Below are 14,570 nucleotides of genomic sequence, written 5' to 3'. Positions count from 1 at the left end.
ACTGTTCAAAAATTCAAAGCTAAGTGGCATTATGTAATCATACATGTCTGAACGCCCTTTATAACTTTTAACCAATGTTTTTCTCAAGGACAAGTTTCTTTGAGATTGTTTCTATTTTTAAATTCAAGAACAAAGAAAGAGGGAGAAAGAAGATAGAAGTCAATTAAAATCATGCTACTTAACTCAGTTAATAACTTAATGCAAATTAACAAATATCTCTAGAAAGTAACTCATTATGTTTAATAAGCACAGATACTTGAACAAAGAAGTTACGGTAAAATGATTGCTGCTAAAATCCTGAATATACTCGGGTCAATATTCTTATCCAGCTTCCTCTGTGGCTGTTTTTAAAGCTGATGTAATAAACACCTGAGCTCCACAAGGATCTAACTGTGATACACACAAACAACAGTCTCTCTGGAGCCATCAGTGTTGGTCTCGTAAAGAGAAAACCAGAAACAGTAATTACCTAGGCATGTATAGGACTCTCTCGGCCACCACGAAACCCACCCTGAAGAAGAGGTTGCTGGCTGGGATGAACGGGAAAACCAGGAACAACAAGCCCACCAAAACTTCCCTGTGCTCCAGTCTCTGAAACACACAACAGTGGAGGACAAATTAATCTGGGTTTAATTCCAGTTCAGTTAGCATTTAACCATCAAGTTCTTACTCAAGGAATGAATAAACTAGACCAATGTGGACCTTTTGATCAGTGTACTGATTCATCAGAGAAAGCCTTCAGGCTAAAACCTCTGGCTCATGGAAATATTCGCATGTTTGCCTGACACAAATTTGCCACCCAGAACATCTGCTATTTGCATAACATAATCAGTGACCATTACTCCTTGTTCTGGGCTGGCCCTACAGCAACACTACTTGGTCTGGTTTCTTTCAGAGTCCTTGTGCCCCCAGGCAACTCATTCCAGGGAGCACAGCAGCTGGGTAGGATAAAGCTCACTAAGGCATCATGGAGAATTATTGTCCTCTCAAAATAGAACACATTAAAAACAAATGAATAAACAAAGAAAAAAACCCACAAAGAGCCCACCAGAGGAGGCAAATCTTAGCATGAAGGAAATGAAATGCAAATGGTGAAATAAGGGGCACCAGAGAGGGAGATCACTTGAGCTGAGGTGTTTTTAGCATCTTTCAAAGTAAGCCACTAAGCATTTACTTGCTTGATTCCATGAAATTACTTGATTCCATGAAATTTTTTGGAGTAAAAATTCATTACAATAATTCATTAAACTGATAGAATACCTTTCTCTTATATCGTATATAAAAAATTTGTAAAGATTTTTGTCACAACTAACAAAAATGTTTTATTTATTATCAATAATATGTTGTAATGGGCACTGTAAAAGATAGTGTGTATTTCCAAATGGACACATTTGAAGGAAAATCCATTTAAAACAAATCTATATGTATTGGATGATATTTTAAAAAAAATAATTGAAGAGGAAAACCAAATAGAACTTTCCATATTACTGTTTTAAACTGTTTCTTATAAACATTTTAAATAGCCTAATACTTTAAATATTTGCAAAACACTAAACAAAACATTTCAAAAACATAAATAAGACTCCCTAACACAAACTACTAATATTTTAAGTAGACAAAGTAAAAGATTTTAAGCATCTTGAGACATATGATACTGGGACTTTATTAAAATCTTTGTTTTGCTGACTACAATACATTGAATAATAAAATTTCTGAGAGTAATTCCATGTAAGCAAATGTGATTTGGACTATTTCCCTTGAACAATTAATGGTTCTGTAAGTCATTACCTCATTTTTTTTTTTTTTTTACCTAAAGTAACCATACTCTTTAGAATTAAAAGATGAAAGAAAAAGAAGAAAAAAAATTTGCATAACAAGCTTTCAACTCAAATGGATGCAATGTTATATATTCTATGGTGCATTTAAATAGAAGGAGAAACACAGGTAAGAAGTGGCAAGTTCATTATATTTAAAAGCTGAAAACTCTCTTCGTAATTTATATTATTCTTTCAGTTTACAAAGTATATTTCAGTGCAAGAACTTAAAGTTTATATAAGGAACAAACTCCCTATAATATGAAGGTGAGATATGGAATATTTCCTTCATATTGACATCAGTGATTCTGGCCCTCCAAATGTGAATCCCTGACCCTAAGGTCACTCAGGAAAGAAGAAAATGCCTGTCGATCCGGCAGCCATGAGGCTGTAGCCACTCTACAGTGAGCACTGGGGAACTCAGGATGTGAACAACACAGAATACTGGACCCAGATAGCTGAGATGCACACGGAAGGAATGATTTCAAAGAGCCCAGACTCTTCCCTTGGATAGAAATGCACTAAATTCCTTAACCTGGGCTATCTGGTTTTCTTTAATTCATAAAATACTTTTGATACTCAGACTACTTGTCCTTTATTGCACACTTCTATATAACCAACTTCCCCTCACCTCCCTTTCCAACCCACCCCCCCCACCCCCCACCCACTCCCCCTGCTTCAACAGAGCAATTCTCTCAGGGTTACATAAGACACTGTCTCCTGTGCTTAAAGTCCTAAAAATTCCCACCAATTAAAACGTAACTCTCAACTTTTAGGTTGTGACTATTTTTTTAAGTTGACAAAGGCATGTATTTCTTGACAAAGTTGAAAATAAACCCCAGAGAATGAGTGTCTTGCCCAAGTGTTCCTTATGAATGTTGAGTCTATGTGATGTTCTCTCTCTCTCTTTTCTTTTTTTGGACTATTCAAAAACTGAAATACTTTTACAAAAGCATTAGTGTGTCTTCCTAAAGAGATTTGTAAAGAGAATGTAAAATCCCCTATTGATTAATCCTAAGAATGAAGACAAGGGGAGGGACTGATGGAATTCTGACCAGGTCATGATATATCCACGTCCCTGGATTGTGTTTTACCCTATGAGATGCCTCCCCACCTCATCGCAGTTATTGGTGAGCATCCCTCATAGCTCTGAAAAAGGCATTGCCTTCACACCCCCAGTACCATCCCCCTTGCTGCCTGACCAAAGGCCTTCCTCACTGTGGTGGCACATGCTTATGTCCTTTACTCAGCAGAAGCCCGAGGCTCTGGGAACCACTAGATGGAGAGCAGGCGGGCATCCCGGGCATGCAGAGGCTCCCTTGGCCATCTCCTCCCTCAGTTCTGGCGCCCCTGCAGTGGGTAGTCTGAGTGCCACTGCTGCAAGGCAGTGGTGATGCTGAGTTGGGGACTATAGGCTCCAGGCACCAACTGTCTTTCCTTCCTGGCCCTCATCCAGTTGTAATTACACATTTTTCTGTGTGCTCACCATATTTTTCTAATGTTTCCACCAGACTGTAAGCTCTATGAGGATAGGAGCTGGTGAGCTGTATTCAGAGTTGTGTGGTTTCTGCTCAGCTTAGTGAGTGTTTAGAAACATTTGTTGAATAAGTCAATAAATGAATAGATGTTCCAGGTGAGAGGAAACTGGGTGTGAGACAGGGAGAGGATGGAGAGGGCTTCCTGGTGGAGGGGACAATCTGGGGTTGAAGACTGAGTAGTGAATGCTCACAAGGTAAATGTGGTGTCAGGAGAGGAGGGAAGTGGTTACAGTGAGGTGCATTCCAGGCATAAGATACAGAAAGTACAAAGCAGGGAATAACCCTGTGCATGTTAGCAGGTGATGAATTATAAGGGTTCGATATTCCCTGAGTGGAGCTGATTTTTACCTACAGGTAACTAGGAACAAGTTAAGGGTCCCACACACATAGAAGGGAAAGCAAGTCAGTGTTCCAAAGCTGATGTCCAGATTTAAGTTGGGGCCCTGCCAGCATTAGTCACCTTGAGCAGGCGAGTAATTATCCCTTCCTTGCCTCAGCTATAAAATGGCATAACTGCAGTTCATGGTTTAGTGGGGTTGGTTGGATCAGCACAAAGATTTCTGGATCAGTTAAGGTCCATGTCATTGGAGTTGTGAGTTTAGAGGCCACCACTCCACAGAATGTGCAACCAGAAGAGCTGTCTTATGTGGTATTTTCTTTATTTTCAAAACATTCAACTTAAGACAGTGGCACAGTGCCCAAACTCAGTGAAGTTCCACTGTTTATCTCAAAAGAAATAATATTTATGAAAAGAGTTCTTGACTCTCAAATCAAACTGATGATAATCTTCTCTCCTCCCCATTCAGTCAAGAGAGATAGAACATATTCAAGAATATACTAAATATTGATATAAACTATAAGTTGATCGGCCAATCAGAATGTTGTAAAATTAGGGAAAAATATGTCATGGGTGTGGCTGAACTTCCTAGAATGAGAAAGACCGGAAGGGAATCCAATTTTGTACCTTGTGGATCACAGACGTGACAGAGTTGGCTAAATAATTTGTGGCTTATCTCAACCTAATAGGTTCAGATGAAATGCAAACAAAATATGAGTGGGGGAAAAATGTGTTTCATTTTCCAAAGTGCACAAAGTGCATTCATTTCTAGGAAAGAGGCCACTGGAAATTTATTCCAAACACACTAGGGAGTAAAATGACAGAAGAATTAAAACAGCTAGTAATATAGCCATTAAAAATACATTACTTGTCTGATTAACTGTGCAACTTTTGACAAATTAATTTACTTCTCTGATCAGTTAAAAGAAAGTTTACCGATACCTACTGTATCTGTAGGAAAAATGTGTGATAGATTCGCTGTGGTGGGTGTTAGGCTTGATTTTCTTCTGGCTCGAGAGGAGACAGAAGAGCATTCCTCTGAGCTGCAAAGAAATGAAAATCTCTTAACACATCTGTCAGGGTGCCCAGAGAATCACTCGGCCACCATTGCACAGCCATGTATCTGCGGGAGTCACTAATGGAAAAGCAGTGATCTCCTCAGACACATAGATTACCTCAGAGAAGCCCCAGCTCCAAAATCTGAGCCTAGCCTAGTGGCTTCTGGTTTATCCCATTCCCTTCCTACTCTGTTTCCTTTTCAAGGAACAAATCACAGATGAGGAAACATACACAAGCACACACACACACACACACAGACACACACGCACAACAAATCACAGATGAGGAAACATACACAAGCACATACACACACACACACACACACATACACACACATAGATGCAAATGCACGTGGCCAGCATTGTGCGAACGAGTGGTCATGAGAAGACAGCTCCACTCTCATTCAACCCACACAACCTCCACCATGGTCTGCTCCCTCCCAGAGCAGCAGAGAACAGGCCTCGTTATAGTAATTATCACCGCCATCCCTATTATCATATTTTCTTTCACCTCTAAACAGGTTACAGAGAAATAAAACAGTGCATTCAGCATGTTCTGACAGTTCTACAAAGAGCACAGTTATATTTCAACCCTAAGGATGCATTTGGCAGTTCTAGGCTCTAGCTGTCTGCATCTAATTTATTGGTTTTCAGGGAAGCTGATGACCATAAAGCTCCCTCTTCAGCCCTGGGAGTAAGGTATATCCAAGCTGACAACTGACAGAGCTATATATGAGGCCCTCTTTTCTCATCTGTTCTTGGGTCTACTTCCTCCGTTAGATAATGCCTTCCCTGATGGGAGTCACCATCCCACTTAAATTTATCCAGATACCTGAACAAACATAGTTGGCATTCACCAAATTGTTGCAATAAGAAAAGATTAGTGACAGAAGCTACACATACATCTCTGGTGTTCAATTTAGAGACTTCTCACTATGGAAACCTTGCATTTTTTTGCCATCCTCCGAAACACAGTATTTACAATGCTAATTTGGGTTGAGAAGTCCTCAGTCTTTGAATATCTAAACTGTTTTGTGATTGTCTGCCAGAGTTGACCAACAGCATTTTTAATCAGGTACTTTTAATCAGGATGCACGCATGCAGAGGCACCCTTCCACACCTCTCTCATTCCATTCATTGCTACTACTACCTGCTCTTGAAAGGTCGTGGGACTTTCATGCTCAGGAAAAATGACATCTTTCACATGACTGAAATTTAATTTTAATTTTGTGAGTATTTCAGTGTATTAAAATACTCAATAATCACTATTATATTATTATGGAAGCTCTTTTTAATTGAGGAAGACAAGTTATTTAATCAATTGAAATCTCGATTGCTTTATCTGACTGCACTTTACTGCCTCATCTCTTGTTCTGAATCCCTATCTCTTGTACCAAGCTGGGGGTACTGGGCAGTGAGCTACGCTCATTTTCTTGTTAAGTGACCCTCAAATTTCCCCCCAGTAGCAGGCAACACATTTATGCCAGTTTAAAAAATTCTCTTTAATGTTCACAACAGTTCTGTGGAGATTAGCATTATTATCCCTGTTGTAATCTCAAATGCTGAAACCTTTGAGTCCTTCACAAATAACTGCAACTACAAATCAGCAAAAATGCATTGCATTATTTCTGTGAAAAATTTTCCTCACAGCTGCACAGGACTCCAGGTCTCCTGCAAGAGGAAAGCTGGGCTCTCTCTATGATGCTTGTGTACACTTTAATAATTTTTTGAAAACTCAGCTCCTTATATTACTGTCCAGAGGAAATGCATCAGTGAGTCTCCACTTGAGCAAATCAGAGGCTCTCAGGCTTATTTAAAACATCATGAGCTTCAATCTACAGATGTCCTTTGATGCTTTCAAATGATGATAATACAGACTGCATGAAATGGGTGGAGAGCTGGCCTCAGAAGACTAACTGGGGACCAGCATGGGAAGGGGCAAGTCAGAAGTGGAAGGACAGAAAGAGCTGGATTGTCTGGGGCAACGGGATTCTGTCTGAGCTCCGTACGAATGTATGTTGAACTTCTTCCTCCCCATGGGCTGCTCTCTGGCCTACTTGATCTTCACTCCTGTCTATATTTTCCTTTGAATTGGACAGCCCCTCCCTCCTCCACCTTTCATACTGTTCGTGGGGTTCTCAAGGCAAGAATGCTGAAGTGGCTTGCCATTCCCTTTTCCAGGGGACCACATTTTGTCTCTTGAGAGTCCCTTGGGCAGCAAGGAAATCAAACCATTCAATACTAAAGGAAATCAACACTCACTATTCATCAAAAGACCTGATGCTGAAGCTGAAACTCCAATACTTTGGTCACCTAATGTGAAGAACTGACTCACTGGAAAAGACCCTGATGCTGGGGAAGACTGAGGGTAAGGAAAAGCGGGTGACAGAGGGTGAGATGGTTGGATGGTATCACCGACTCAATGGACACAAGTTTGAGCAAACTTTGGGAGACAGTGAAGGACAGGGAAGCCTGGCATGCTGCCGTCCATGGAGTCACAAAGGGTCAGACACGACTTAGCAACTGAACAACAACAACTCCTCCACATCTGTCTGATAGTGGCTCAGTTTGCCTAACTCCAGGCATAGCTCCGGTCTAGGGATCCTCTCCAAGGTCATAGCTCTCACTTAGTGTTGGTGACAGTTCCTTCCTTTGACATTTCAGGCCGTCTGGTATGTGTCCCTTGGCATGTTAGCTCCACTTTGCCCAAGGCACTGCAAAGACCTGCAAAGGTCTCTTCATAAACCCTTCAATCACTCCACTGGCTGTGCACTCTGTCTCCTGCCAGGGCTCTAACTAATAGATCACAGAGAAAGGGTGCAGAGATGGTAGCAGAGGTGTGGGTGCTGAAAAGTAGTCAGAACTCTGGCTTTCATGGGACAACTGGAGCCAGTTCCAGATCACTCCTGACTTGGTCCCATCCTTGTACTATTGTACTTCCAGTATGTTTTAGCCCTTGAGTGAACCACCATTTTTTGAGGCCATTGAGATTATAGAAAAATTCTAATGTATAAAAACAGTGAAGACAAATGGCAATCTGAGAGAGCTTTATCTGGCAAATGATATTTAGACCAGTCTCTCAATAGTGGGAGAAGAGAAAGTTTTGAATTTTTACTGCTATTGTTATATCAAATGCAACAGTCCACTTCTTAAAGATTCAAACAAGATCTAGAATCTGATCAACATATCAGTAATGGAGGAATTGAGAAGAATCTTGGGACAGTCATAAAGACAAAGAGAATAAGAAAATTTGAAAGCTTATTCTCAGAGCTTCAGTTACAGCTGCCGAACTCCTTGGTGATTTTACAGTTAACGGGGACCCTAAGTTAGACATGCTCAAGAGGCTGAAGGACAGTCTGCCCGTGACATGAACACAATTCATATCTCACACATACGTGTGGAAAGGTACCACTTGCAATTTTTTCCTTCACTGGTCTGAAATCAACAGAATAAGCCAAGCTGGGGAAAAAAATAGCTCTGATTCAGGATCTCAATAACATAGCTGCCAACACACATTCTACACTTGGCTCGAGCTGGTGATATCACTTCCTCATTTTTATGTGCTCTAAAATTTACTCATAAATGCTCAGGGAAAAAAATTTTAAAAGGGGAAATGAATGAAGAAATTATATCTCCTTGGAGACAAAAGTAAATTTGTACACTGTCTTCTCTGAGCCAATTTAAACACTGCTTGTCCCATGCCAAGGTTTCTTCACTGAGGAGCTCTGCCAGTCACACTGATGAACGGAGAGTCGAAGGAAGATTAAAATCAGAGCATTCCTAAACCAACACTTCTGATTTCTGGTCTTGGGTTATGGACTTCATTTTTTTTTTTTTTTTGCAGTTTTTGTTTGATTTGCTTTTAATCAATCATCTGAATCTTCCTGCAAACACTAGTTCCTGGGATTGAAACGTCTTATCTCACAAGAGCACACAATTACGTTGTTTCAGAATCAAATCAGGTGGAAGACTGAAGCACTCAGATTGTTTTACTCAAGTGAGAATAAACTAATTCAAACTTTATTTGGAAATGTGCCTTACATTCTCTGTAAGTGTGTTTTAAATGTTCAAAGGCAAATAATAGCAAACATCTTTTAAAAGGCACTTTAGAAGAAGCGTGATTGGAAAACACCAGTCTAGTGCACGAAAACACCATTCATTTTCATAAACAAGCACTAGTAAGGAGTTAAGGGAATTAAGTAAGTTAGAAAAATATTGTTCAAGAAATCTTTTTCCTGATTCAAATGAAAATATCATAAGAATTCATGGAGACATGGGAGAAGAAAAGAATGAACTTTCTTCATTTCTATCTGTGGTTTTGAACAAAAATGGAAAAGTACTTACTATAAAGCTGTGTATTAAAAAAAAATTGTGAGGAAGGCTAGAGAGATGAAAGGTAGGAGTAAGACAAGATCTCTTCTAAGATTGTGTTCAACATATAGATTATTATACATGTGCTATGGGAAAGGCTCATGCAGCAAATGGTAGAGGGTAAAGGAAAAGCAAGAAACTCTTAAGCAATACCATATGCCAGACATTTGACTTAGCCTGTCCCATTGATGTTTTGTGATATTATTACAAGATAGGTAATTATCCCCAGTTATATAGATGAGGAAATGGAAGCTCAGAGGGCTTAAAGACACATCTACACTGATCCACTTAGTGAAAATCAAGGGGTTCAAACTGAGGTTTGATTCAGCCCAAAGCCTGTTCTTTCCCCACAATCCCATGGGCTTTGGGATCCAAAGACAAGGTCAACAGAGTGTACATGGGGGAGATTTCAACATTTTTCTTCTTCCTAGGTTTGTAGCAGAAACATACAGAGAAGACAAGACCTAGCAATTTGGAGGTTACCTAGCAAGGTATTGCTAGGCTGATCCAGAAATCTCACCACTGAGGTCTGTGACAAAGGGCATCATTGAGCCCTGTTGCCACATAAACACTGACACACATTTCCAACTTGCAGGGATGAAGAAGGATGTGTGGTATGAAATGTGTATTCCTTGTCAAGGATTCCATTTCAATCAACACTTTCAGGTGGCCCACCTACTCACCCCTACAACCTGCCTCTGGACGTATCTGTGCTCACAGCCACAATAGGGGAAGATGCCATTCATTTGACTGCTCTTTAGTTACTGAATCATGAGTCAAAATTATATTTAAGGCGGCTTGAGAAAAGAATAAGGATTATTTCTGACATAGGAAATCAAATACTACGATGAGATTGCTCTTCTTATTAAGGAGAATAAGAGTGCATTCATATTCTAGTGACCGGAGAGAAACAGTGAATAAGTTGAGTGGAAAAAGACCTTTAAATGTTAAATCTATACATGCTCTGTAGCTTGTTGCTCTAAACTCCTTTTTAAATATTCACCTGTTTATCTATGAAGTTGATGTTGTTCAGTCACTCAATTATGTCCAACTATATGTGACCCTACGGACTGCAAGATGCCAGGCTTCCCTATCCTTCACCATCTCCCAGAGTTTGCTCAAACTCACATCTGCTGAATGGGTGATGCTAGCCAACCATCCTGTTCTCTGTTGTCCCCTTCTCCTCCTGCCTTCAATCTTTCCCAGCCATCAGCCTTTTTTATGGCCCGACTCTCACATCTGTATATGTCTTTGACTGTGATTTTGACTACAGACCTTTGTCGGCAAAGTGATGTCTGCTTTTTAATATGCTGCCTAGGTTTATCATAGCTTTTCTTCCAAAGAGCAAACATCCTTTAATTTCATAGCTGCAGTCACTGTCCACAGTGATTTTGGAGCCCAAGAAAATAAAATCACTCACTGTTTTCATTGTTTCCCCATCTATTTGCCATGAAGTGATGGAATTGGATGCCATGATCCCTGTAAATGCTTTACGAATGTTGAGTTTTAACCCAGCTTTTTCACTCTCCTCTTTCACCTTCATAAAGTGGCTCTTTAGGGTGGTATCACTTGCATATCTGAGGTTATTGATATTTCTCCTGGCAGTCTTGATTCCAGCTTGTGCTTCATTGTGCCTGGCATTTCACATGATGTATTCTGCATATAAGTTAAATAAGCAGGGTGATACTATACAGCCTTGACATACTCCATTTCCAATTTGGAACCAGTCTGTTGCTCCATGTCCAGTTCCAACTGTTGCTTCTTGATCTGCATACAGGTTCCTCAGGAGGCAGGTAAGGTGATTTGGTAACCCCATCTCTCTAAGAATCTTCCACAGTTTGTAGTGATCCATGCAGTCAAAGGTTTTAGCATAGTCGATGAAGCAGAAGTAGATGTTTTTCTGAAATTTTTTTACTTTTTCTATGATTCAGTGGATGTTGGAAATTTGATCTCTGGTTTATCTGCCATTTCTAAATCGAGCTTGAACATCTGGAAGTTCACATATCGTTGAAGCTTAGCTTGAAGGATTTTGAGTATTACTTTGTTAGCATGTGAAATGAGTACAATTGTGAGGTAATTTGAACATCCTTTGGCATCGCCCTTCTTTGGGATTGAAATGAGATCAGACCTACTCCAGTCCTGTGGCCACTGTGGGCTTTCCAAATTTGCTAGCATATGAGTGCAGCACTTTCACAGCATCATCATTTAGGATTTGAAATAATTCAGTTGGAATTCCATCACTTCCACCTGCCTTATTCGTAGTCATGCTTCCTAAGACCCACTTGCCTTCACAATCCAGGATATCTACCTCTAGATGAGTGATCACACCATTGTGGTTATTTGGGTCATTAAGAATATCTTTTTTGAATAGTTCTTCTATATTCTAAATACACTAAAGGTGTATTCTTGACACCTTTTCTTAATATCTTCTGGTTCTGTTAGGTCCATACTGTTTCTGTCCTCTATTGTGCCCATCTTTGCATGAAATGTTCCCTTGGTATCTCTGATTTTCTTGAAGAGATTAGTCTTTCCCACTCTACTGTCTTCCACTATTTCTTTGCATTGATCACTTAGGAAGGCTTTCTTGTCTCTCCTTGCTATCCTTTGGAACTCTACATTCAGATGGGTATATCTTTCCTTTTCTCCTTTGCCTTTTGCTTCTCTTCTCTTCTCAGCTATTTGTAAGGCCTCCTCAGGCAACCATTTTGCCTTTTTGCATTCGTTCTTCTTGGGGCTGGTCTTGATCACTACCTCCTGTACAATGTCATGAACTTCTGTCCATAGTTCCTCAGGCACTCTGTGTGTCAGATCTAATCCCTTGAATCTATTTGTCATTTCCACTATATAATCAAAAGGGATTTGATTTCGGTCATACTTGAATGGCCTAGTGGTTTTTTCCTGTAGGCGTGGCTAAGTTGCTTCCATCATGTCTGATTCTTTTGCTACCCTGTGGACTGTAGCCCACCAGGCTCCTCTGTCCATGGAATTCTCCAGGCAAGCATTTTTGAATGGATTGCTGGGCTCTCCTCCAGGGCATCTTCCAACCCAGGGATCAAACCCACATCTTTTGGGTCTCCTGCATTGGCAGGTGGGTTCTTTACTGCTAGTGCCACCTAGGTAGACACAATGGTTTTCCCTACTTTCTTCAACTGAGTCTGAATATTGCAATAAGTAGTTCATGATCTGAGCCACAGTCAGCTCCAGGTCTTGTTTCTATTGACTCTACAGAGCTTCTCCATCTTCGGCTGCAAAGAATATAATCAATCTGGTTCGATATTGACCATCTGGTGATCTCCATGTGTAGAGTCATCTCTTGTGTTGTTGGAGGAGGATGTTTGCTATGACCAATGTGTTCTCTTGAGAAAACTCTGTTAGCCTTGGCCCTGCTTCATTTTGTACTCCAAGGCCAAACTTGCCTGTTACTCCAGGTATCTCTTGACTTCCTACTTTTGCATTCCAGTCCCCTATGATGAAAAGTACATCTCTTTTGGGTGTTCGTTCTAGAAGTTCTTGTAGGTCTTTGTAGAACCATTCAACTTCAGCTTCTTCAGCATTACTGGCTGGGGCACAGACTTGGATTATTGTGATATTGAATGGTTGGCCTTAGAAACAAACTGAGATCATTTTGTTGTTTTTTGAGATTGCACCCAAGTACTGCGTTTCAGAATCTTTTATTGACTATGAGGGCTACCCCATTTCTTCTAAGGGATTCTTGCCCACAGTAGTAGATATAATGGTCATCTGAATTAAATTCGCCCATTCTGGTCCATTGTAGTTCACTGATTCCTAAATGTCAGTGTTCACTCTTGCCATCGCCTGTTTGACCACTTTCAATTTACCTTTTGGACTTAACATTCCAGGTTCCTACGCAATATTGTTCTTTACAGTACTGGACTTTACCTTCACCACCAGACAAATCCACAGCTGGGCATCATTTCCACTTTGGCTCCGTCTGCTTATTTCTTTCTGGAGTTACTTCTCCACTCTTCTCCAGTAGCATAATGGGCACCTACCAACCTGGGGAGTTCATCTTTCTGTGTCATATCTTTTTGCTTTTTCATAGTATTCACGGGGTTCTCAAGGTAAGAATGCTGACATGGTTTGCCATTCCACTTCTCCAGTGGAACTCCAGTGGAATTCTTGTCAGAATTCTCCACCATGAGCCATCTGTGTTGGGTTACCCTGCAAGGCATGGCTCACAGTTTCACTGAGTAAGACAAGGCTGTGATCCATGTGATCAGTTTGGTTAGTATTCTGTGATTGCAGTTTTCATTTTGTCTGCCCTCTGATGGATGAGGCTAAGAGGCTTGTGAAAGCTTCCTGAAGGGAGGGACTGGCTTCACGGAAAACTAGGTCTTGTTGTGGTGAGCAAGACCATGCTCAGTTAATCTTTAATTCAGTTTTCTGCTGGTTGATGGGGCTGTGTTGTTTGGCTTGAGTTCAAATCTATGAACTATTTTATGTATAAATCTTGCAAGAATGTAATACTGTCATAGCCACTTATTTTTTGCATTGTTTAACTTTTAATTTTTTTTAAATTTATTTTTTAACTGAAATATAATTGTTGGTCAATATTATATAACTTCATGCCAATGCTTGTGCTCAGTCACTAAGTTCTGTCTGTCTTTGGACTGTAGCCCAAGAGGCTCCTCTGTCCGTGGAAGTTACTTTCTGGAGTAATATTCTCCAGTCAAGAATATTCGAGTGGGTTGCCATTCCTTTCTCTATGGGATCTTCCCAACCCAGGGATCAAGCTCATACTGTTGAGACACCTGGGAAACCCATTACAAAAGTTACAGCTGTATAATATAGTTATTCATAATTTTTACAGTTTATACTCCATTTATAGTTATAAAATATTTATTATATCCCCTGTGTTGTACAATATAGCCTTGTAGCTTATTTTATACATAATAGTTTGTACATTCTAACTCCCTATCCCAGTGTTGCCCCTCCCTTCTTCTTCTCCCCATTGGTAAACACTAGTTTGTTGAATTTTTAGATTCCACATAAAGTGGTATCATCTGGTATTTCTCTTTCTCTGATAACCACTTACTCTTGTAACACCTGTGATATTCATATTTATATCAGATATTTGCTCAGGAGGGTAGATTTGGAAAATCAAAAGAGTAGTGTTGCCCTAAGAGCTATATGTTCATATGTGTTGAGACTAAAGCTATCTGGGTGGACTCAGAAGCAAGGAGGAGCAGGAAGGAGGCACCAAGAATGCCCAGCACACCTCTGGCTTCAGGGGAGGCCCTGTCCAGAGGAGGGTGAGTGGTGTACTGTACATGGGCCCTGTGGGTCCAAGAAGAGAAAACTGTCAGTAGAGGCTCACTTGTGCCTGCCTCGAGTTTGTCCAGGGTAGAAAGGGGAAAAGGCCACCACTTAGGGGTCTGGGTCTTCCATCATGCTCCCTGCATCCAGCTCTGGCTAGTGAAACAAAAATGTC

General features: G+C 40.4%; 1 protein-coding gene across 2 annotated transcripts in view; it reads right to left on the bottom strand.

Moving 5' to 3' along the window:
* The window catches only part of TMTC1 (transmembrane O-mannosyltransferase targeting cadherins 1), a 337,062-nt gene that overhangs the window by 124,793 nt on the left and 197,699 nt on the right, over positions 1-14,570 (bottom strand). For both annotated transcript variants that reach the window (XM_069585452.1, XM_069585453.1), the window contains exon 9: positions 470-591. In XM_069585452.1, the coding sequence (XP_069441553.1) occupies positions 470-591 (122 nt within the window). The remainder of the gene's footprint in view (positions 1-469; positions 592-14,570) is intronic.

This window comes from Ovis canadensis, chromosome 3 (genome assembly GCF_042477335.2).
Source record: "Ovis canadensis isolate MfBH-ARS-UI-01 breed Bighorn chromosome 3, ARS-UI_OviCan_v2, whole genome shotgun sequence".
In the NCBI taxonomy this organism is placed as follows: domain Eukaryota; kingdom Metazoa; phylum Chordata; class Mammalia; order Artiodactyla; family Bovidae; genus Ovis; species Ovis canadensis.
This window is presented reverse-complemented; position numbering and strand designations above follow the sequence as displayed.